This window comes from Falco rusticolus, chromosome 8 (assembly GCF_015220075.1).
Source record: "Falco rusticolus isolate bFalRus1 chromosome 8, bFalRus1.pri, whole genome shotgun sequence".
Taxonomy (NCBI): Eukaryota; Metazoa; Chordata; class Aves; order Falconiformes; family Falconidae; genus Falco; species Falco rusticolus.
In genome coordinates, this window is record NC_051194.1 from 175271 (window position 1) to 199983 (window position 24713).

A 24713-nucleotide genomic window follows, 5' to 3' on the forward strand; every position below is an offset into this window, starting at 1 on the left:
GCTGCTGGCCGCAGCGACAGGGGCCAGCACACCTTCGCACATCTTCCCGCAGGGCAGCTCCTTGTCTTCCTTCTTACATTCATTAACTTAACAAAGTGCATATCTGTTTCCTGGTTCTTCTTTTCTTTTCTTGTAAGCCAACGCCTCTACAGAGTCTCGGTTCCTCTCCCTTCCAGTTCTTCTCAGTCAGCTGGCTCTGGCCCTCCAGATGCCCTGAGGTCCCCCACTGCACCCAGCCCCTCGGACACTCCTGTGGCTGACCAGGAGAAGAGGCACCCTTCCTGCTCAGCTGCCCTTCCTTGTCTTCTGCTGAGAGAAAGAAAAGGAAATATCAATCCCTGAGACTGCAGAGAAGGGTCCAAATGAAGTGCAGAGCTAATGACAGGCAAGGGTGGCGTGGGCACAGGGTACAGTGACACTGCAGGGTCTGCAGCCTTCCGCAGAGTCAAGCAGAAGGAACCCCAGTGACCAGCTCCTGCTTCCAAACCCCAGCCCCAAGAGCAAACCCTTTTGTCTGGGTTTCCCAGCAAAGTTAGCATAGTTGTGGGGATTTCCACAGGATTTTGGAGATAAGGTTAGCTACTTTTGAAGATATTTTTATCCAGGAAAGGCAGTAGCTCTGCTGTAATTATGAAATTTAAACCAATTTGCACTGAAGCCAACATCAGAGAGTTGATGTAAAGCTGGCACAGGGGCAAAAGGAGCGTGTGTAAGGGGTAGTCACTGGGTATGGGGGAAGAGGAAGATCTCCATCCAGTCTCCAGGAGCAGAGACATATAAAGAGGGAACACGGAGGACTGCAACCACAGAACACAACTGGGAGGAAATTAATATTTACACAGGGAGAGCCAGCCCTTACATCCATCTTACAGGTCGTACCAGTGCTAACACACAGCAGACATTTCTGGAAACCCTCCAAAAAGGAAACTGGAGTCTGGTTTGGGAACTTCTGGTTCTAATTCCTGGAAACACAGCTTCAGCTCAATTTCACAGTGGTTTGTGACTTTTTTCCAGTGGTTATACAAATTTTGGGAAAACATTCCTCTCCTTGGAATTGTCTTATGATAACATAATGCCACTTAAGTGGTGGCAGGTTTCGTACAGCTTCAAACCACCCCAGAAGGCATCTGCAAGTAGTCCCCATCTGCCTTGCATTCCCCGGCAGCTTGCAGTTAGGCAGAGGGATCGTTCAGGACTGTTTATCCACTGCATGTCTGCCATTTTATTGCAGCCTACCACTGTACTTTGACAAGTGAAGAAAGCTAGCCTGCAGCATCTGCTGGACTGGGGTTTGAGCTAGCTGCCACGTGCTCTTTCACAGCTGGATCCCTTCTCTGGTCCCTGTGAGCCAAGCAAAGCCAGGAGCAGCACAGGGCAGGGAGCAACACACAGGCTCAAATGCCAAAGTGGGAGAAAACCAAGCTGCAGGACAGGTGAAGGCTCTTCTGCCCTTTGAGCCAGCGCTGGCCAAGGGGAGGACTTTGTTTACATGGAACATAAGAAAGAGATTTTTTATGATGTGGGTGGTGAGTCGCTGGAGCAGGTTGCCCAGAGAGGTTGCAGATGCCCCATCATTGGACGTGCTCAAGGCCAGTTTGGACAGGGCTTTGAGCAACCTAGTCTGGTGAAAGATGTCCCTACCTATGGCAGAGGGGTTGGACTAGATGATCTTCAAAACTTCCTTCTGTGGTTCTATGACTCTGGGCTTCCAGGTGCACTCCATGAAGGGCTCACCCTCTGTGTGTTGCTGCTGGGAGAGCCAGCTAGCAAGAGGGCCCAGCTGTAGGGAGTTGGTGCTAATGGGATACAGGGCAGAGCAGGGTTTAAATGCCACTGCTTGAGGTAGCTGCAGCCTTTAGGTGGTCTTGCAGTGCCTCTGGTTGGGTTGGTTGTGCTGGGCACCCAGCCTGGGTGCAGAGGTGTGCGCTGTGGTCCTTGCTGTTGTAGCACTGGGACTGGCTTCCATCATCATCTGAAGACATCAGCTGAACAGTCAAAGGCAGGTAGTGGTGCATGCTGAAATGGGGCATGTAGGTGGTGGCATGTTGGCATTGGGCTTGATGTAGGGGATGTGGCTCTGCTATGAGAGCTCATCTGGGTGAGTGTTGCTGGTATGTACCCTGGCAAAAGTTTGCAGCTGTAGTTGGAAAGGCTTTGATGCCTGGCTCTGCAGTGCTGCATGGTACAGAGCCAAGCCGTTTTGTGGGGCTGAGCCCCTGCAACCCAAAAGGGGGCTTTGGGTATTGGCTGCTCCTGAAAATCACACCCTGCTTGTCCTATGCTGCGCTGCCCCTCTGAAACAGAGAGGCCAAATTTTCATAGCCTTAGAAGTTTAGGTTGTAAATTCAAGTCTTGATTCTGAGCTGCCTCTCTCAACTACTGGTTCACAGCCAATGTTGTTGCAAAACTTCGGTCATGTTATGTTTGTGATGCTCTGGCTCTGGTCGTCAGCAAGGTGCTGTCAGAGTGGTGCCCTGCCAGCTGGCTCTCCTGCATTGAGGTGCACCTCAATGTCACCAGAGTCCAGTGCCCTCAGGGGGCCCTGGCCACCCTGCCTACATCCAGCCTCAAGAAGCTGAACTGGGCTTCTGCAAGAACCTGCCAAGGACTACAGGGTGGTGACTCTTCTCCAAACCAGGAGGGTTTTAGAAGCTTTGCACAGACAGTAGAAGCTGGGAATTGCTTTATGGATTTCATGCAATGCTCATTTTCTTGCCCAGCCACGCAGGCTGGTTTGTCTAGCACAACCAGGTTCTCAAGGCTGCAGCTCCAGCTGAATCTGATGCCTAGGATGTGCAAGACTGATCTTTCTCCCTTAACCTGGCTGATTCTAAGGGTGTAACTTATAAACAAGAGCTAAGGAAAGTACATATTCCTTGGCATGGATCTGCATGATGGTTTTCAAAGTGGTTATGTAGCATGTGTGTGCTGGAAAGCAACTGACTTCCAACGTTTGGCGAATGCTAGGTACAAGAAAAGGTAGGTTACGTCTCTGGGTGCTGACGTCTGCTATTTCATCTCTAAGGTGCATATTAGTGAGTCTTTCTGGGAGAAGATGACCTATTCCTACATCCTTAGCTCATCAGGGTCCTGCATTCCTCTGCCTGCTGCTCCCTCTTCCCACCGCAAACCCCTGTGTAACCACTTAGACCTGTGAAACTCTTTTTCCATGGAGCATTATGAGGCCAAAGCTCCTATGTAGAACATAGAGGTTAATATTGTGCTTTGCAGAGGAAACAAGTGGCAGCTGCTTGTCTGGGCCTTTGATGAGATTCTGTATTTCCCCCCAAAAATTGAGAGTAAGAATAGACAGACTGTTTGGCCTTTCCTGAGAATGAAACTTTGTCATATCTATAATTAACCCTGTTATTTAAATAGTTCTTCCATGAACATGTTTGAAGATTTCATAGCCCTTGGTTCACTTATTACTTTTCCATTTCGGCTTCCTGTGCTACAGTGATTCCCAGGGGCATGACTAATTTCACTTTTCCATTTGATTGAGAACTTGTTTCTGACTTTGCCTTTGTGTGTTTAGCTATAGCTTGGGCAGTCTGGCTGTTGTTTCATTCCTGCCCAAAATGCACCTGTCAGTCCCCTTATTTTCCTCTAGGAAAAGCTTTCCAGGGAGTTTAGAGAACATCTATGACCAACGCTTTCTTTCAGAAACCTTTTCACCACAATGATGCCAGTCCTGTAGGAATTTCAATGTGTCTGTCAGTTTAATCCTTAACTTCAGCCCGTAGCTGCAGGGCCAGCAGTGCTGGAGCCTCGCATACATCGGCATTGTTCAGTGGTGCTAGCTGGTGTGCTCCCTGGCAGCCCAGATAGGCCCGGGGTGGAGGTGGTGTGGGCACATGGCAGGGCTGGCTCACCTTGGCTCCATAGCAGAGCTTTCTGCCCACACTGGCATGTCATGTACAGCTTGCTGCAAGGGGTTGTGGCTGTGTCAGCTGGGGTCTGGGGAAACATGTTGCTCTGAGCCTTTCTTATTCTCAGAGGATGTTATCTGAGCTTGCTTAGATGCAAGCAAACTTGTAGGAGAGACTTTGGATGCTCTCAGCACTTCAAGATCTGTGGGGTTGGGTAGGGGACTAGTACATTGCACTAGCTCTCGTGGTGGATTTTGCTTGTAGTGTGCTGTATACCCATTCCCCTTTAAGGGGTTCACCCAAAAAAATCCCATGCTTGAAACTCCTCTTATGTATCCCTTGTCATTTTTGTGTTGGTAAGAACTTCCCTGCAGGGCCTGTAGTAATGTTTCCCTTGCTATTTCTCTGGCAGATGCAGAGAGAGTGGATTTTTTTCCCCTAGCTTGCTAAATAACCACCACTTTGCTCCACTGAATCCCTGCACATGCGAGGCCTGGATGGGAAAGGAACTAGTGAAGCTCTTCAGCATCACAGTGAAAAACCAGGGATGAAGGGCATAGTGAAGCTGGAAGCCTACTCCTCTCTCAGGGTGAGATGTAACCTGGACCATTAACAACAAACTAGGTATCTTTAGCACCATTAGCCCTGTCTTTGCCTGGAAGGTAATTATATATATCGAATGCACATGTGTAAGCAGTAAAGTCACTTTCTGTGTGTTCTTCCTGCATCACGTTAATGAGTTAAATGCTTCTAGACATCCTAGTTCCTTGACCTGGTAATTTCTTATGCTCACTTTTGTGCTTGAATGATTGTCATGTCTCCAGGAGCTGTGGCCATGTAGTCACTGCCTTCATGATTTGTAACACAGACTAAACCATGCCACAGATAATAGCTAATAATGCAGTGCTTTGTTCTGTCTCTACGTGTATGCACAGTGCCATTAACATTTACAGTGTGAATGGTGCTCTAAAATGAGATAGAGAAGGGGTCATTGTGGATTGAATCAAATGAGGATTTGTGCTGCTGGGTAATTGAGCTTCTGCAATCTCCTGATTCAGGCATTACTCTTTAAAATAATGTTTCTGTTTTGTAAGTTATGACCAATTCCTGTGCAAGGCAGTGTAACCACAGATCCAAGCATGACTGTTCTAAAACCTGCTCTTCTGTGGTGCTTCACCATAAGGATCTCATAGTGCTGTTGATTGTCACTCATCGATACCACCATCAAATTAAGAGAAGACAAAGAAGACATTGAGTGTAGAATCCTGGCTCCAGCACTAAGGATCATCATCCTAGAAACAAAAGTCAAAGCATAACATCAGGCTAGGAAAGGCCAAAGGGATTCATGAGCATCCCTGTGCTCTAGGCAGGGTCCTGACAGCAGGCTGGTTTTGGGGTCACAGACTTGAACAGGAGAAGGGAGTTTAGCAGTTGGGGCAGGTGTGAGAGCAGAGTATAAACCTTCACAAGGTAGTAAAAATGTAAGGAAGCTGCCACTCAAATAGGGGGAGAGGGAGGCAAGCAACAATCTGGAGAATTGTGCCAAAAATCAACAGAGCTGGGAGAAGTGCCCCACCCTGCAGCAAGCCTTATTTCCAGTGTGGAAGGACCAGCCCAATTAGCAAAACTGAGGGGCCTGGTGAAGGGTCAAGCATGTATATGTCTTCTCAGTGTCTTAGCTGAAGAGTGGAGGAAAGATTTTATTTTTAACAAGGAATAAGGGCAAACAAACCTCCTAAACTGGCTAAAAGCACAAGCACCAGAAAACTCTCAAGCCCAAGGAGCATTCCTGTGCTTGCTGCACTTGGAAGTTGGGTCTTGGTCTACCTGCTCTGACACCTGCCAGGAAGATGAAAAGAAATGGTGTGATCTCAGATGCAATGCCTGTGGACTTTGCTGCTGTGGTTCCCGCTCTCTTTTCAGTGCTCCTAGATGCCTCCAAGAGGCACGTGCCAGTTGAGTGGCTTGGCAAAGACTGCACTGCAAGTAGCTGGCATGTCCTGGGCGTGTATGAATGGGTGTGACTGCAGAGCAAAAGCAGGAGGCAAAGCCAATTAGCCTAAGATAGACAACAGGCTTGTGGCAGCTATAGTTACAGTAATATGCTCTCTGCAGGGGAGAATAACTGATTGCCCAAGGCACAAACAACAGATTTTGGAGTCGCAGACTTGAACAGGAGAAGGGATTTTAGCAGTTGGGGCTGGAAGGAAATAGATGTGCAGATCATTACTGCAAGTAGGACACACAGACTGACTAATAGCATCTCATATTGATATTTCTGTTCAAAATGAAACCAGCCTCCAAAAACAACTACCAAACCTCTGGTGTCTGTGAAATCCAGGAAGACTTGGTAGCACAAGTGGCTAATGATGAGTACTGCCAAAAAATTTACTGTAGGTTAACAAGTGTAAGCTGGGAGCCAAAGGGGTTTTGTAGATTGGGAGCAGGGACCCTGGTCCTGCTTGTTTTCCACTTCAGAGAGATCTGACCCCTGTGCAGAAGCTCATTCATGTTGCTGCTGTTTAGCAGCATCTATCTTCTTGCCCATCCCTACAAATGTATCTGAAGGCCAGGAGGAGGGACTACAAGGAGAAAAGTTAGCTGAAGAAGGGAAAAGAGGAATTGAGGAGGTGGAAATTCATGTGTGATTGCTAGAGGCACAACTTGGGAAGGGAAGGTATTGCTCTGCTCTAAGATACATATAGCCAACAATTTTTTTTATAAATACATAAAATTCATGAATGCTCAGTGGAGGGAGCACTCTATCATGTTGAAAGTGTCTCTAAGGCTATTTGCTGCAGCCATTTGGAAATGGTCTATCAAATAATGACATGCCCAGAGCATATTCCTAGGTTGACACGGCTGCACTGGAGAAGGCAAAGCTCTTGGTGTCTACTCTAGAGTTGTATTCACAGCTAATAAAAGGTCCAAGCTCAAGGATCTGATCTCTCAGAATGTTGTCAGTATAATAGGTCAATACATGCCCTTTGGTTCACAACAGGGAATTCATGGAGGTTCATTGCAATGGTCTAATATATTGATCTGAAACTTTTTTAGCCATATACAATGCTTAATCTGTGCCTAGCTAAAAAAAAAATAATCCTTGAGAGCAAGAAAGATGTGAGTGTGATATATAGTCACATAATAAACAGACCTTGAATATTGCTTGAGGGCTATTCCAAGAAAACTCTTGTGTAGCTCCTGGTTTCTGATGGTCAAGATGCCCACTGTAGTCCCCTAGGGTTCATAGAAATTCATTAGTATGCCCAAGTCTCTGGTGTTTTGAGATCTGATTAGTGGGTGGTTTTCCACCTTCCCTCCTCTATAGCACTGGTTCTTATTTTCACAAGCAGTGGGAATACTGCTGGGACTGGGAGTCAGCTGTCAGAGGGGAGCCTCCAAAATCCCCCATGCAAGATACTTGCAGGATGACAGAGTTTAACATCCCCTGGTACGTGTGCATGGATGCTCATGCTTGGCACAAGCTGCAGCACCGACCTCCCCATGGGTGTCTGTCACTGAGGCTGGATGGAGCCATGAGATGTTGTGAGCTGACACAGTGGCTCAGCACTGCTGCATCGGGCTGAGGATGGTTCCCCACCTCCCGCTCATGCTGTCACTCCTTTATCAGACTGGTCTTACTGAACTGGCAGGCAGCTCTCCTGGAGATGTGGCTTGTTCCTGCCATGTTAGCAAGAACTGTTTCACAGAGGTCCAGTAACCACTGCAGCCAGCACAAGGATTGGGGCAGGAAAATGGAGGTGAGGAGATGCTGCCCTCAGATTAGGGAGCTGATCCAGTTGAAAACTAGGGCTAAAAAAAACCCTAATAAAATTGTTAATTTTTGAACGAGTTTACTTAGTCCAGCTGATGGCATGACTCACCCAGAGGTAATACTGGTGTAAGGGAGGGCTGGGAAGAGCAGTTGTGGCTGGTCTGAGCTGATGCTATTGCAGCATCCTATCTCCTGCTTAGCTGTGGCTGAGGTGGCCTGCACCCCTGTGCATCAACACTAGTGGTTATTTGATCCCAGAGAGAGATAAACTAGTTAGAGGCTGCTGCTGCATTTCCCCCACCCCCCCTCTTTCTCCAGTGCTGGATTAGTTTGCTGCTGACTTTGCTCCCTGAGTGAGTTAGCTGTGGGATGCGGGCTGGTGACCAAGGGAGTGAGAATGTGTTAATGTGTGGTCAAGGACAGGCTCAGGGGTGGGAGCGTGAGACTGCAGAAGGCGCAGCTTTCATCTACTGGAAGTAAGGCTGAGCGTAGTGTTGGAGAGGCACAGAGCAGTGCTTGCTGGAGACTGGCAGGACAAGCTCTGCACCCAAGGGGATTGGTGGGCAGGTTTCTGTTGGTTTAAATGGCAGTATTACTGGACCACTACTGTTGGTCCTATTGGCTTAGCTCACTTGGAGGTGAGACAACTGAGTTGCTTAAAAAAATAAAGCAAGCAGGCAAATACACAGAGATTGCAGAGGAATGCAAGCTATTAGCTACAGGCAGGAGGATGTGGAGTTTTTTGTCTGCTTATTTTTCCCTTTCATGGTATTCTTTCACAGTTTGGATGCACAGTCCTAGGAAAACTGGGCTGGAGGATGTCAATGGCTGTTCATCCCCAGTGCCTGCTGCCCTGCTCTGCTCCCACACTTGGAACTCAAACACGAATGTATCCTAGTGAATGTAGCGTAAGCCAGAAAAAAGGGAGATGAGTCCATGATCTGGTGTATTAATTGCTGCCTGCCTGAGGCCTCGGTTCCAGTCCTGTGGTGTGTGCAGTATTTCATGTGACAGAGCTTTGTAATGCTTTGATTCTGTCCTCATCAGAAAATGACAGTCTGAGCATCATTACTTTCTGTGGTTCTGGAAAAGTGCTGAAAAAAAATTCAGTTTCCAGCCCCAAATATTCTGATCCTCTAAGGCAGTGTCCTATAAATCTACTTACAGGGTTTTTCTGTATTAGCTGTAAGTGCTGGAAAACTCTGTTAATAGGAACGATGGTGATGTAGAAAGATAAAACCAAAGTATGTGCTCCTGTGACTTTGTAGAGTGTAAAATTAAGAAGCATAATCCAAATAATAAAATCTAGTGCTTTTATAGGGCTGTATGCATATGGTGTAAATGACAGCTGATTAAAGTTTATATCCTGCCTATGAGATAAGCATGTAATTAGTATTACATCCTTTTTTATAATTAGGAGACCTCATCCAAAAAAATGTGGCTCGCAAACCATATTTGAAGGCAGTGACTCAGCCTGAATTAGGCTGTGGTGTGAAGACTGAGAAAATTGTGCTTTAGACCTGCCAGTGAAAAAAAAAAAGCGGAGACAAAAGGTTAGGCTGGTATCAGGTTGCTATGCCTGGACCCATCTGCAGGAAAACATAAGTGGATTAACTTTTTAACATCAGGCTTTGGCTGGAACCCGTTCTGTGAGCCCTATGTGAAGCCCAAGCTTTGTGCAAGACCATCAGTTGTCCCCCCCAGTTCTCAAAAACATGTAAAGCTGGCACCAGCTCTGCATCGTGTTTCATGGCTGACTTGACAGGAATGTTGCCCTGTTGCAGTGCTTGATCCAGAACAGCTCCCCACATTGCATATGAGGGGCGACTGCCCTGTGCCTTCCACACCAGCCTGAATGGCTGAGCTGGGGGAATTCCAGTCATCCAGGGATTATCCACAAATGTGTCTGTTTGTCACAGTCTGGGGTGAGAGGCCGCTGCTGGCTTGTGTGTATGTCTCTGCCCTGGGGGAGGCTGCAGGGTGGCTTGCCTTGGCACTGTCACTTATGGTGAAAATGGATTTTCCCAGATCCATAGGGCTGGCACTGACAATTGTCACTGTTTTATTGCTGATTAGGTGCCATCCACCTTATAGCCGCCAGAGCCAAAACCAGGATGAGGAGCAATTATTTTGTGGGCTGCAGTTTGCTCCTGGAAGCTCCCAGCCGAGGGAAGGAGGTGATGAGGCAGCTGCGGTGCTTAGACCTAATTCCTGGCCTGTTCCTGAAGGCAATGGGCCGTAGGGAGATGCGGCTGGAACTGGGTACAGCTGCACGGTATTACCTTGCCGATCCCACTGCCACTGCTGTGCTGCTGGGGATGCAGGGGTGGACCTGGTGCTGCTGCCCCTTCCTAACCAGCCGGCCCGAGTGATTAACGATTTGTTTCCCAGCTCACGCTATTAAACCTGGGGGAATAATCTCCAACACAGATGTTTAACGGGAGGAAAATTGTTAAAAGTTGTCGCCCAGAGGCCCGGGCAGACGCAGCGTTAATGCAGCTGCCACACAACCTGGGGCCCCGGGCCAGGAGGTCCGCGGGGAACGGGGTGTGTGTGGGGGGGGAGACACGGGGCCGGGCCGGGCCAGCCTCTCGAGTGGCCCCCTCCTGCCTTCTCATTGCCACCCGTGGCCGCGGGTGCAGGGCCCAGCTCGGCGTGGCCCTGGGCCGGCCGCAGACGCTGGCTGCGCGGCACCGACCCCTACGCAGGCCGCGCCGGGGCCGGGTCGGCCGGCCTTCCCCTCAGGCGCCGCCGGGCCCGCCCACCCCGCCCTGCCTTCAAAGGCGCCGCGGCTGATTGGCTCAGCGGGCCGCGGGGGCGGGGCGAGGCAGCGGTTAGGGGGCGTCCATTGGCTGGGGCTGCGCGCAGGGGGCGTGTCGTGGCGGCGCGGGCGGGTGGGCAGCGCGCGGGCCCTGCCCGGGCGGCGGCCCCAGAGCGGCGGCAGCTCAGCCCCTGCGCCTCAGCGCTCCCGCCGGCCCCGCTCCGCTCCGCGCGGCCCGGCCGCTCCCGGGGCGCGGCGGCCCCAGCTTCCCCGAAAGGCGGGAGCGGGCTTCGCCTTGAAAAAGCCTTTAATTGTTAATTTTACATTTTTTTTTATTTTGTGTGTGTGTGCGGTGATCGGCGCGCGGGCATCATGGGGCTGCCAGCTCTGGAGTTCAGTGAGTGCTGCCTGGACAGCCCCCAGTTCCGGGAGCGGCTCCGCTCCCACGAGGCCGAGCTGGAGAAGACCAACAAGTTCATCAAGGAGCTCATCAAGGATGGGAAGTCGCTCGTCGCCGCCCTCAGGAGTAAGTGAGGGGCCGGGGGCGGCCCCGCGCCCCCCGCCCGGCCCCCCGCCCCGCCGCGGTCCTGCCGCCCGCGGGCCCGCCTGGCCCAGCGCTGCTCGGCCTGGGCCGTGGACGCCCGGTCCATCCGGCCGCCTGCTCCTATCCTTGTCCCGCAGCCCTTAGTGGGCTTTCTGGTCCGTCAGGGCTTGCCTCGTCGTGGTCCATTAGGACATGCCTAGTCCTAGTCCCTGGTCTGTCAGGACTGCCTGGTCCTGGTCCATCAGGATGCATAGTCCATCGGTACGGTCCTGGTCCACCACGTCCCAGTCCATGGCCCTCAGGAGTTGTGTTCTTTGGGGGTGGTTTGGCTGGGGTGACGGGTGGGTGCTGTGCCCCACGGATTGTCCTCTCGCCCTTCTGTGTTCAGGGTGGCCCCGTGCCCCCTTCCTGGGCTTGCATCACTGGTGCTAGCTCTTCTGTCCCCAGCACGTGTGGGGAAGTGGACATGGGTGGTGTGTGACAGAGCTGCAGGCTGGGAGCAAGGCTGCAAAATGCCTGTTTGTGGTGGGGGCTGCACAGGAGGGTGATGCGGTGATGGCAGGCTGCAGCTCTGGGGCCAGGGACGCCTTTGCCCTCTGCTGGCAGCGTCCTGATCCCGCCTCGTGTCCACGCTGGGCTGGCTCCTGTCCCCATGGCTGGGGCTTGGGGATACCTCTGCATGGCCACCCGCTGCCACAGTTGGGTCGGTTGTGCCCTTGGGGTGCTGTGGTGGGTGGGTGGGCTGCTCTCCAAGCAACAGCTGTTTCTGCTGTTTCTCCCACAGGATCATTCGGGATTTTTTCTTTTTTTGAGTTTCTTTGGTCCACATCACAGATTGCTTCCCCAGACAGTAAATTTCCTGTAAGTTGTCACCTTGCTGAGTTTGCCCTGCCCTGCTCCAGTTTGGTGCCGTGGGGCAGTGGGGTGGGAGAGGGGCATAGCCATGCACACCCACGCCGTGCACACCCACCCCCCACCCCCACCCCTCCGCTGGCATTGCCTGTGATGCACCAGCCTGGTCTCAGGGATGTGGTAGGCTTATTTTGGGAGCTGAGGTGTAGCAGTGTCACCCCCGGGGTGTGCAGGCAGGTGATGCTTTGGCCAAGCTCACCACCCTGTCCCATCCTGTGAGGGCCAGGCCACAGCTGTGGGGCTGATTCCTGCTCCATCCCCTTCAGGTCTCACACCGAGCCCCACAGGTGCAGTTCCCCCGTGCTGGAGTAGCAGCCAGTAACATCTGGATTACAGGGACCCCCATTGTACCAAATCTTAGCATTTTGGGTTAAAAACCTGACCAAACCTGACGGTTGTTGGTGCTTTTACGGTTCTGCAGGTCTGAGCTGCCTTCTGCTGTGGTGTGTTTGCCTGTCAAGCAGAAGGCAGCCTGTTCCTGGCCCTGCCTGGAGCATTCCTTTTACTGTAGAACAAATCCTACAGCATTGTTCTTTATTGAAAATAAATTTTAGGAATGAACTAGTGGGTCCCAAGGGTGTTCATTGCTGGGCTTAGTCAGTGAGCACTTTTAGTGGGTCGCTGGGCAGGTGCTGTCTGAGGGGCCAGCTGTGCCTTCTCCCTGATCACTTTGTGTGGCAGGTATTTTTGGGTGTGCTGAACTGTTGTGTGCTCACAGCTGCTATCGGGATCCTATCCCGTTGGCCGTGGCCGTGCTGCACAGCCCCCACACTCCAGGCTGCTCGCGCTGGGGCAGGAAGAACGCTTGCCAGCCTCCGGAGATAAGGATGTTTTTATGGCTGGATTGTTTTGCAGCCTTTATTGAATGCGTTCCTGGATTAGACCTTAATTCCCATGCAGGGATGCGGGTGTGTTCCACTGATGCCCAGGCTGTGGTCAGTAGGGGCATGAATAATGACAATTTTCCTGGAGCATTAATTAATGCCTGAGTACCAGCACTGCCTAGCCTCATGGCCACATCCCATGCACATGTGGCTGCGGGCACAGTGACACGCTCATCACAGGGCTGATCTGCAGGGCACTTCGGGGGAAGGTTTGGAGGTGCGTGGGGCAGGGTGCTGCCTGGGGTGGGGTGGGGGGCTGGGGTTGAGCTTCCCCTCCCTGGCTGTGATGCTCAGCTGCTCTGTGCATCTTCCCACTGTAAGACTGACTTCACCAGCTGTACGGCTGCTGCTGGGCTGTGATGCCTCTGACTTGTCCCGCAGAGACCTGGTGCAGGACAGGATCCAGCTCAGTTATTTCCACAGGCGTTACCCTTGGTGTATAATGGGTCTGAGCTCTGGCTGTGTTGTGTGGGCTGTTACAGACCCTCCAGGTGCCTGTTAGCGCAGATGAAGATGCTCCAGGGGAGGAGAGCAGCTGTGCTGCCTCTTGCTGGGTGTTGTTCCTGATTCACTACCACAGTTGTTTAGGACAGCACTGTTGTGAGCTGGTGCAGATGGTACCTGGTGGCCATTCCTCGCTTCTAATTCCCCAGCTTTTATTTTGGTTTGGTGTCTCCAAGCAGTTTGTTTCCCCATGGCTGGGCAGGGCAGCCTTATCTTGCTATTGCCATTGCTTCCACATATGTTCCTCAGCCATCATGGAGGGCATGTGGATGCTGGGCTGGGCAGGTCCAGGGAGCAGCAAACCCCTGGCTTGGGACATGCTGCCTCGGGAGCAGGGGGCTGAGAGGGCATCTTGGCTCGTGGCCAGCAAGGCAGCCTGCAACTGGAGTTACTTGAAGTCTTGGCAACATCCTCTCTCATTTTCCTTCCTCTTGCATTTTCTGCTGAATGTTTCACATCCTCTTTAAGACAGGCGTGAGGGGATGTAACTCTTTGTGTATTGGTGAGGGGGCAGCTTGGACAGGACTGTGGTGCAATTATGTGGTGGGGAGGAAGGTGCAGGAGGGAGAAAGACCCTTCTGCAGCTCTGGACAGAATTGCTCTCCTGTTCCCTGCTGCCCTGCCTGGCCCTTTGCAGCCCCTGCACCACCAACCCTGGCATGGCAGGAACAGTGTGAAGGGACGGTGGGGCTGGAGTAAAGGCACATGAGAAAGTCTCTCTTTGGATTTGGTGATGGAGCTGTTCTGCAGCTACCCTGCTTTTGCCCTCGGTGAAGGTATGGAGAGAAATGGGGCTGATTCATGGTGCTTTCTGCTCCGTTTAAAAAAGAGAATAATTTCAGAAGGTTGAAAATAATCCTTATTTGCTGGAGGGTCTTGCTAAATATGCTCTGATGCTGAGGGCACCTCTGGAGTGTGTATATATATACATATATACATAAAAAATACTGTTAGGGTGGTTTTTTTCCCCTCCAGTGAGTATGTGTGCCTGTTTCTATTGTCTCCCTTTGCTGCTTGGCTGGTGTTAGGAGTGACCTGGTTTTCAGCAAAACGTGTCCCTCTTCCTCCCTTATACACCATACATAAATTATTCAGAAATTTTTGCAAATGCAAAGACATAAATAATGAACTTGAAGCTTGGATGCTGTGAAACTTGTTCTCCAGTGCAGGAGCTGTGGTGACCATTGGTAACAGGTACCATCAGCATTTTGCCCCTTTGTGTATCCCCTGTGCCTGCGACAGGGCAGGAGGGAGCTGTGTCCTGGCCAGCAGCTCATCTTGGTACAGTGGCTGCTTGTGGTGCCGGCATCACCTCCAGCCCCTCTGCCTTGATGGAGGGGGTATCAAGCCCAATTGCCCAGGTGGTGATGCAAAGATGCTTTTCAGCTTGCTTTGGAAAATGAGCAGCATATGTAACGATGGAGGATGTGGGGGTGCAGGTGGCTGGCAGCCATCACCTCCCCCGCTGCGGAGTCTGAGCATGGGTACCCTCTCCCACCTCCTCTTCCTCTGCCTCCTCCCCATGGCCCCCAGGTCTCCCTGTACTGACAGGCGCTGTGTCCTGGTGGTGATTGGGCCGCAGGGGGCTGCGGGCTGTGGTCATCTTTGGGTGCTGGGGCTGCTGTCTGGTGCCCTGCCACGTTTCTGCTGTTGGTTTTTTTTTTGCTTCTTCCTCCAGCTCCCAAGCACTAATTTGAAGCCACTGAACTAGTCCATGCCTCAGCTGCTGCTGTGCTCACTCACAGGCTGCAATTTGTGTGGCAGGGCCGGGCTGGAGCCAGTGGGGGCTCTGCAAACCCCCTTCCCACGAGGGGCGCGAGGGCTGTGCTGTGCTGTGTCCGGGTCTCACATGGGAAGGGTGGAGGTGCCCGTGCTCCTGAAAGGCACAGTTGGGCTGGTTTGGGGTTTTGGGTCGTTTTTCCTTTGGCTGTTCTTCGTCTGGGTCACTGCAGAGCTGCAGCTGGGTGACACGGAGGGGCGGGACAAAAGGGGGACTTGGGGAAAGGGCGATGCTGGGGTGGACCTGGGCCCTGCAGCAGCTGGGAGTTCGTTCAGCCCTGCTAGCTTCCTGGGGCAGATGCTGCAGCACTGTTCTGCAGGTCTCATGCTGGCTCTGCCCTATGCTGGTGTGTGCTGTACTGGCTGTGGTGAGCGCTGGGGCTTGTCCCCCAGCTGGGGTTTCCAGCTGCACAGCCCTGGTGTGTGCAGTGTGGAAGCACACTCTGCATGAGCCTGTCAGAGAAATGCAGTCACCCTTAGGTCCGTGCATGCTGTGTGTGATTTTAATGTGCTGCCCAGGGGGACAATCTGCATTTGCCCGCATAGTGCCAGTGGCCTGTGCTGCCACCATGGGTGATGCCAGGAGGGCTTTTGGTGCAGCTGTGGGGTTTTTTCCCAGGATACATCCAGCACTGTGGTTGCTGTGGAACTTAAAAAACAAAGTGTTTTTTTGCGGTGCTGTGTGTTGGGCTCTGCCCATGGACCATACACTCAGGGATGCACTTGCACATGGATTTTACTTTGTGTCTCAGCAGCGTCTTGCTGAAACCTTTGAGAAGTGTCTGTGCCCATGACTGTGGTGTGGCAGTGCCATGGCTGGAGCTGGTGTGACTTTGCAGATCGTCTGGAAGTGAAAGTGAAACTTTTGTCTGGTGCTTAACCTCAGCAGTTAATTCCCTTTTGATACAAACAAGGCTTAGGCTGGCAGTAAGGAAGTGTTTCAGACTCTGGCCAATACCTTTGGTTGCCTTCTGCCCCAGCAGGCTTTGCTACCATTGCTGCCTGTCTCTGCCCACTCTGCAGTTTGGCACACTCGGTCCTGCTTGGGCAGGCACCCCAACTAGAGCAAGCCTGGGTGAGGCTCTGGCTGGGGTGGCTATAGCTGCCCAGCTCAGGTGGGTAGATAGGTAATGTGGTGCTGTGCACTTGAAATGTTCTTGTTTGCCTCTCCAGGGTGCAAGCCCTCTGGTGTGTTGCAGGAAGAGCCGCATCTTGGGCTGCTTCGTAACCTGTTGCTGTCTGGGGTGATGGGTCTTTATAGCCCCAGTGTCGCAGGTGCCCACCAGTGGTGGGGAGGAGGAACCTGAAGCTCTTGGATTATTTTCATCCTTTTGCCTTTCTGGTCCCTGAAGAAAATAGTAACAGACCAAACCTTTCCATCACCCATGCACAGAGGAGTGGATGGACTGAGATCTAAAGGTTTAGGTCTGGCCTTTCCAGGAACGGTCCCTATTTTTGCAGGTGCAGATGTTAATGGTTTGGAGTGCTCCTGGCTAGGAGACAGCTGTAATTCTGCAGTCTTGGGTTTGGAGGAAAAGGAACATTGTGCTTTCTGGAGGGTGCAAAAATGAATATAGGCCTCTGTTGGGCTGCTGTGGCTGCTTGCATTTGGTTCTGCTCTGGTTGTGCCATGAGAAATGGTATTTTGCTGCTGCCATCAGGCACTCAGTGCTGGCCACCTATGAGCAGTGATGGTGTGCAAGGGCTACCAAGGTGAGTCACGCTGTGCTTGCTGCATAGCCCGTTTGGCATTTTCCAGGTGCTGAGAGAAAATGCTGCCTCCTGGCAGGGAGGATTTCCTGGGGCAGCACTGCATCTGTGTGGGCAAAACCCCCGGTCCCTTCCTAGGCAGTGGGAGTCAGCTTTGCCCAAGGAGCTTGCTCAGTGCTCAGAGGGGTGGGGGCGTCTCTGCCAGCACTGAGCTCAGCAGCAGTGGGGCAGGGCGGCTGCCATGGGCTCTCCACCTTGGCCAGGTGAGCAAGCCACAGGGCCAATCTGGGGGGAAAGCACGTGGTTTTGGGGTTTCGTTGCTAAGAAGAGTTGCTTCTGATTTTTTCCCTCTTTTTGCACACAGCAAAGGTGTAACGTGGCTTCCCTGTGTCAGTATGTATTCCCCCCCCCCCCCCGCCCCGTTCCTTTTGGAGGGCAGTAGGAAATGTTTGGTGTGGGGAATACTTTGTGCTGCAGAACAGGTACTTGGTTACAACTCAGCCAGTCCTGTGCCAGCAGTGCCAAAGGCAAAGAGGGCTTCTTCCTCCTTTGCATGACCTGTGTGGCTTGTGCAGTCACATATTTAATAGCTTGCCTGGCATTTATTCAAATGAGGCCTAGTACAAGTGATAATACTTTGCTTTATTTTCAGCACAAGTTGAAAGCTCCTCTTCATCCTCTCCAGTGGAAATTAGCAATGGGAATGTATTTCTGCTTGGAAGATACTCTTTATTGCTGATGGTTGGTCCCTGCCATTAGTCCTGGGAGGATTGCTTTGCAGTAGCAGTGGCTCCAGGGGACTGCATGCTTATCCTGTCTGGCTCAGCCTGATTGTAAGAAGGAAAACTCACCCTGCCTGCCAGGGTGTTGCAGCTGCATGTCCTGCCCGTGGTCATGGTCTGCGTGGGAGGTTCCTTCTGATATCCCCAGGAATCATTCATCCATCTCCCTGGGGGTCTCCTGGGGCCACCTGTGGACCCCTTCCTCCCCCAGCAGCCAGGACCGTTTGGGGACTGATGGTGAGAGCCAGCTCCTGAGTGGGGTGGGCTCCTCGAGTCCAGTGCTAGCCACTGAGCTGGTGTTGTGAGCTGCTGACTTGGGCTGTAGCTGTATCTAGCCTCTTGGCAGTGCCGGAGAGGAAAGCTGATGAGCAGAAGGGTTTGGGCATGCAGGAGAGTGTGGGTTCATGATTAAGTCTGTTAAATTATGCTGGCAGAAGGCTCATTAACAGGGCTTGGGGATCTTTTTAATTAGAATCATGCCACAGAGCATGTCCTGATACACCAGTGTGATGGTGATGTCTGGAGAAGCAGCTGGCCCTGTGTGTGCTGCTGCGTAGACATGGCACCAGCACTTGACTAGGTGTCTGATGTTGGAATAAATTCAACCCTTTTGGGTTGATGGGGGATGAACTGGGGAATAAACAGCAGCCTTGAGAGGCAGGGTCTAAGGCTTGACTGTGCTGCTGAAGCTGGTGTAGCTGGGACGTGCATGCCTCTGTCCGGGGAGGAAAATCTGAGCAAGAAGTGGATGGACCTGGAGAGGGGGATGTGGAGGGGCAGGGTGGGATGTCCCAGTGTTCCTGTAGCACCAGGAGCCGAGTACCTGCGGGATCCTGCTCATACTTCCAGCATGGAATAGATTTGCCTGGTTTGGGTCAAGAGGCCTTTTTTCCAAGGCTGCAGATGTGCCAGCACAGCCTCATCTGGTGTCCACATTTCCTCCTGTAATCCCACCGTGCCAAGTGGTGCATGCAGTGTGCACAGTATTACCTGCATGCCTGGGGTCCAGGCTGGGATGGTGGGCTGTTTTGATTTCCTCTTTTTTTTTTTCTTTGTGGGTGGCAATGATGTTGAAAATGTGTGAGGAAACGCTGTTCCCATGGTTGCTGGAAGGAGGGTGGGAGGTGGTGCTGCCGGGGCTCTGCCACATGTCTCTGTGCTTTCTGCAGGTTGGCATTTGTGGTGAGTCCATGGCTGATCCCAGCTGGGGAGGAGCCTGCAGCTGGACGGGATGGGGTGAGTGGGGTTGGCTCTTGTGGTGCTGCCAGCTCTGTCCCTGGCTGGCAGAGGGGGGCTGCTGACCCTTCTGCTCTCACCCCATCCCGTAGGCACCCTGAAATCGTTCTGTGCTTCTCCCTGAAACCCAGGGAGCAATGCCATGGCCAGAGCAGCATCTGTGCACAAAATGGGGCAGGGTCCTTGGGGGTTTGCATCCCTCCACCTGAGCAAAGAGGTTTCAGAAACCCCTGCCCTGTCTGAGGAGGGCAGCAATGGTGGTGTGGTGAGGCAAACCCTGCCAGTGCTGCAGTGATTCTGGTTTGGGGCGTTTTGAGTAGCCCTTCCACACTGTTCAGCAGTGGGGCAGCAGAAGGATGGGTTTTGCTGGGTATCTGTTCCTGTGCTTGGATTTTTTTGATCCATCTCTTAAGCAGACCTGAAGGAGCCGGGTTCGCATGTGGCATGATGAGTAGCTATAGCGTGACCGTGGTAGGCAGGGAAGGGAGGCAAAGTGAGGGGGAGCTCGTACCAAAACCTGCACAGCTTGTTCGCTTCTCAGCTGCTCGGTGTGAATCATCCCTCCCTCCTCCAACAGGCACATGAGCGGCTGTCACTGTGGCCAGCAGAGCCGAGGCTGCTTTCCCTGTTTTCCTGGCATGCTCCCCTCCATGTCCCGCACCAAAGGTGCTTCCACCTGCTCCTCTTCATTTTGCACCATGCAAGCGCCTGGTGGCCCTGGGCCTGATGAGGGTTGCACGCTTCTGATGAGGTGTGTTCGTTAGGGCATCACCCTATCTCTTAATAGCAAGGCTGGTCTCAAGCATGGCTTGGAGGAACTGGGAATTGCACTCCTCTGCCTCCACTCCTGCCTGCCAATGGGAGCCTGAGGGTCACTGCACTTCTGGCATGCTGGATGTGTGCTGGGAAGGGAGGGACTGTGGCTGTGGAATGCTCTGTGGAGTGGGGATCACAGTGTAGAGGGAGAAGGGGATGTCTCTGCAGTGATGCCAAGCTGTTTTCTAGCTGAAGTTTGTGGGAAGTGCACCAGCCTCCAGACCATCTGGCTTCCGCACATGGAGCAACGGGCACAGCCGTGTGGTGCGGGGGCTGGTGCTGCCAGTGCCAGAGCAGGTGCGAGGGGCCAGCAAAGGGCCCAGGTGCTGCTTCCTGGCTCTTCCCTGTGGTTTAGACCCACAGCCAGGGTGAAGAGCTCCCCGTGGCACCCCATCACCAGGGGCAGGCAGGGGTATTGCTGTGGCACAGCATTTGCTTGGGCAGCCATCGGAACATGCTTTCTGCCCCACTCTTTTTTTTTTTTTTTAATTCCCAAAAGTCAAAAATGCCCCTTTTGTTCTAGGTTAAAGTGTAAAAGAATCTACTTCAAAAAGATATAGATTTTTTTATCTACAGCCAAGCTGTAAATAGCTTATAAAATAAGAGCTTTCTTTTTCTCTGGGGTTTGCCCAGCTCCCCAGCAGGTGGTTGTGCCATGCAGCCTGTCCTGCAGTGGGGCCAGCAGAGCAACAGGCCCAGTACCCACAGCACAGCCTTCAGAAGGTTCACACTACGTGTAATGATGTGCTTGAGGATGTTATTGCAACCTGTGTTTAGTTGCCATTATCCTGGTGCACTGGATATGCTGCATACAGTGTGCATGCACATGCATATGTGCACACCCACGTGCTTTTTTCTTTTTAGCAGCTTCTAATCCTGCATTGGTATCTTAATGAGGGAAACGTAAAGGATTCTCTGCATGGGCCAAGTGACCTGTAAAATAAGCTGGTGTGTGACTTTTTAATAATACTGCCTGGTAGACTGTCACTTTGCTGGTTTGTGGGTTGTTTTTTTTTTATTTTTCTTTTTCTATCTGAAACAGCATCTGTCCAGAATGATGCCCTTGCCAAGTGCTGGTTGCTTAGCAATGTTTTACAAAAAAACCCAAACCCATTGCAGAGCAGAATGCTTGGGTGGCTTTTGCCTGCTTTCCCCTGAGTGGCTGGGGCAGCAGCACCTATACCTTGCTCTTGCAGGGTTTGGGGTGCAGGCCCTGGAGGAGTGCTCGGATCCAGCAGGGGCGGCAGGTGCTGCTGCAGGGAGTGGGGCTCTGCTCTGGGGCAGGAGCCTCCTGGAAGCATTTGAGCAAGGCTGGTATTCAGGGAGCCAGGAAGCATTTCACAGTAATGCATTCCCAACCCTTTCAGTGTCGGTGGTGATCAAGGCTGAGAAAAAGCCCAGGTTAAAGGCGGTGATGCGCTCTAGGCCATGCATTCTGTTTTGCACCCTGCATGCCTTCCTGGGCTCTGCTGGAGGTTTTAATTTTTCTTTCTTTTTTTTTTTTTTTTTCCTGCTGAAGCAGGAAAAATTGACTCATTTGCTGGTAATATTCCTGTGAGCACAGTGGAATTTTTCCTGTTCTTACAGCTGAGGTGTAGGAGCAGTAGAGACAAAAGGATTTCCGCAGCCGCCTCAGGAGGAGAAGGAAGCAGGCTGCTGCAAAGCTGCTTTTCAAGGGTCTGGGAGCTGACCCCACTTTCCTGCCCTGCCTGTGGGCACACAGGCCCTTGGCGAGAGCCGCTGCTGGGATGTGGCCCATTGCTCAGGGGTGGCTGCCAAGCTGAGGGGGCACTGACAAGGCATTGCCCTATGCAGTGGGCAGCATGTGCGGTGGGCTGGCTGGGATGTGTCAGAGAGGACTCCTTTCCTGTCCGTAGGGATGGGGTACAGGTCCCCTCCCTGCCCGGGGTGCAAGGATCCATGGACCCATTGTCCTGCATGGTACCCCGATACTTTGGTGCCTGTCCCTTGAGCAATCAAGCTGACTGCCTGTCTGTCCGTCTATTGACTAATCAGATTTAATAACGAGACAATCTAAATGCATGGCTGGTGCCTGAGGCAATCTGCTCCCGGTGTGGTGTCTGGTGTGGTGTCTGGCCAGCGGCTCTGCCAACACACCCCCTGTGCCGGGACCTCCCACCCACTGAGACCCCCACCTGGCCTCCTGCTCTGTTAATGGTCATTGCCTCAGTCAGGAACAAATTTCTTCTGGATTAACATCCTCTAAATTGATTAGCTGTCTCAGGCAGGGCATTTTATTCTAATGAAATGTGATTCCAGGCTCCAGTCAATGAAATATTGTGGCAACAAGGGTAATCTGCTACCTTCCTGTGGGTCATTCCAGGGTTTGGAGAGGAGAGAAACAGAAAAGGCTCGGAGAAGAGTTTATATTTAGCAGGGCAGTGTGTTCCACTATCATGGACTCACCTGCGCTCCCCAGCAAGGGAGCTGTGAGTAAAATGTGGCATTTCCATCCTGCCTTCAGAGGTAGTTTATTCACATAAGGTGTAAGGCTGGATGCACTTGCACGACCTGCCTAAAGCAGTGGCAGTGGGGCAGCTTGCAGATGTAGGGGGTGTAAATGCAATACTCAAAAGCCTTGTTGGCTGGAAGAAATTGAAAATATCTTTCATAGTTTCAGCCTTACAGCTAAGCAAGCTTGGAGCAGCAGAACAGCTGCTTTCTGCAGGTGTGCAGTTGCTGTCTTTGCAGCAGTGCTGTTCCCAAATGCCTCGCCCTGGCCCTCATTGTGATGTGGGGATTTTCACTACTGCTTCCTCAGATCTTTTGCTTGTGTGGTTGACTGCCTTTGGAAGTGCCAGCCGAGGCAGTAGTTTTCCATTTCACTACTGTGTCTCTGAAGTTTTCCAGGGACTTAAGCCATTACCTGTGTTTGCTGTTTCACTGCATCCCTCCTCTGTGTTTGAGTGCTGAATATTTACATTTGATTTTATTTGGAGACCTTGTCTGCTCCTACCTGAGCTCCTCTCGTTGCTCTGATGCCTGGCCGCCTGCCCAACCTGCTTGCCGGCAAACTTTCCATCACTCAGCAGTCACTTGCTGCCTCGGCTGCAGGTTGGGATGGGCTGGGGGAGGTTGTGCCATAAAACAGCATCAGGATGTGAACAAAAATAAACATGGGGAAGAGTGCCAGGTATGGTAGTTGGGTGGAGAAGTGGAGAAATCTCTCTCTCTCTTTTTTTTTTTTTTTTTTTTTTTGATGCTATAGTTCATTAAATGCTCTCTGCGTTCAGGGTCAATGCTGGAGAGTGGGGCTGGCACCTGGAGGATGCTTCCCTGTGCCTGGGTGTGGGTGGGCCATGCTGGAGCCATGGGCAGCGATGCTCTGAGGGGCTATGGGAGGACCAGGATGTTGCCACATTCATGCAGAGCACCAGGAAGCCCCTGCACTGGGCGGTGAGCAACAAGGGCTCTGTGCTGTGCTGATATGCTGTGCTGCGTCCTGACACTGTGACGGTAAGCCTGGAAGCTGCCTGCTGGGCTGTTGGTATCCGGCTTTGGGCCCCTTTTCTTCAAAGACCATTCTGGGGGGTTTGTAGTAGTTTCCCAGCTGCTGCTGGAAGGTTTTTGCTTTCAAGCAGCTCACTTGCATTTCTTTCAGCCCCAGCACTCCTTGCTGGGAGTGGGAACCTGCTTTAGGGTGTGCCTTCCTGCACCTGCAGACTTCTGTCTTCTCAGTGTCTGCAGAAATGGGAAGTCTTTCTGGGGGTTGTTTGCATCATTCATGGGCTTTATGTTCTCCTTGTCCTCACCACAGGTAGAGATGGCTCACAGTGCTCTGCTGAACCAGCACCTGCAGGTTGCACTTGCAAGCATTGCCTGGATTTCTCAAGTCATTTTGTTTTCTGTTGCTTTTCTTTACCCCCACCTGGCATCCTATCTGTCTGTTCTCCACCCATGTCTCTGAACCAAGAGCTGCTGCTGCTCGTTATGCACCTCCTTCCTTTCAACAAATAACTTGGTTGAGGCCAAACTGGAGCAGGGCAGAACCATGCCGGGCACTAAACAGGGTGCTTCACTTTGGAGTGGTTACTTCTGAAAAATCCTGTTTGGGCAAGTAGAGAAAATAGTCCAGAGTTTCCATGCAGGACAGGACAGACCGGAGCCTCCCCATGTTTTCCTTTCCTAGAAGGATGGAGAGGTCATTGAGCCCATCACTGTTTGATGATGGTTCGTGTGCCTGGGACTGAAGTGAGGGAGGGTCCCTTTGGGTGTGACCCTCTGCACTGGTGAGGACCGCTTCATTAACTGCTTTGTTAACCCATCCCTGCTGCCTCAGCCAGTTACTGTCCTGCCAGCAGCATGGGGAGGGGGGGAATGGGCAGAGGCGTTTTCATGGGCTGTGTTTCTGAAGCTTTCAGTCACTGTGAGATAAAGATCTGAGTCATGAAAGTTGCTGTTTGGGTTTTGTTGCAATAGGAAGTGATCGGCAAGTGCTAAGAAAAGCTGAACAGGAAGGATGGAGAGCAGTGGTGAGACCTGTGCTCAAAGCTTCAGCAGCAAATCAGTCTCTGCACTGGGTTAAAATGTCCAGAAAGTGAGAAAGATCAGGGCTGGATCCAGGTCAGAGAAGCGAGGGCAGAAGGACGAGGGATCTGATTAACCATCAGCTTCCTCAAACCAGGAGGTGGAGGTGGCTGCTGGAAATAGAAGAGTGGCTGGAGCAGCGTGAGTCAAAGGAAGCAGCTTCTTGCCTCCCATGCGCCTGGAGCCCTGAGCCCCCGCTGCAGGACCTCATGCGGGGCTGAGCAGTGCTGGCAGCCAGACTTCCACCTGCCACCATGGGCTTTTTTGACCATGGGTTACCGCAACATGCATTGCAGATTTGGACGGTTTCTACCATGGGTGATGGGAGGAGCAGGCAGGAGCCTGTGATGCCTTGTGCATCTATGACCAGATAGATGTTTCTGAGAGTCCCACACAGCTCTTTTCTCTCTGAAGCTGTTTTTACTGATTTTAAAGTTTTCTGTAAAGTGGCATCTTGTCACTGGGGCCCTGGTGAGCCAGTACGAGGGCTATAGCCAGTGCGCGGGGGCCAAGGTCAGGCTCCTGCCTTCTCTGCAAGAGCTCACTGCGGGAAAAGGGGCTGCCTTCCCCTGCCCCTCCAAAGTGAGCAGCCC

At 52.1% G+C, this 24713-nt stretch overlaps 1 protein-coding gene across 8 annotated transcripts in view; it reads left to right on the top strand.

Annotated features, from left to right (window-relative positions):
• Nucleotides 1-24713, top strand: part of ARHGAP26 (Rho GTPase activating protein 26) — a 196400-nt gene that overhangs the window by 25249 nt on the left and 146438 nt on the right. For 5 of the 8 annotated variants that reach the window (XM_037398564.1, XM_037398566.1, XM_037398567.1 and 2 more), the window contains exon 1: nucleotides 10599-10931. The exons of 1 other annotated variant lie outside the window; for it this stretch is intronic. In XM_037398564.1, the coding sequence (XP_037254461.1) occupies nucleotides 10778-10931 (154 nt within the window). In that variant the 5' untranslated portion in view covers nucleotides 10599-10777. Of the gene's footprint in view, nucleotides 1-10547; nucleotides 10932-13851; nucleotides 14026-24713 lie in introns of those variants that run through there. 2 more of the 8 variants (XM_037398563.1, XM_037398565.1) reach the window with 2 other exon arrangements.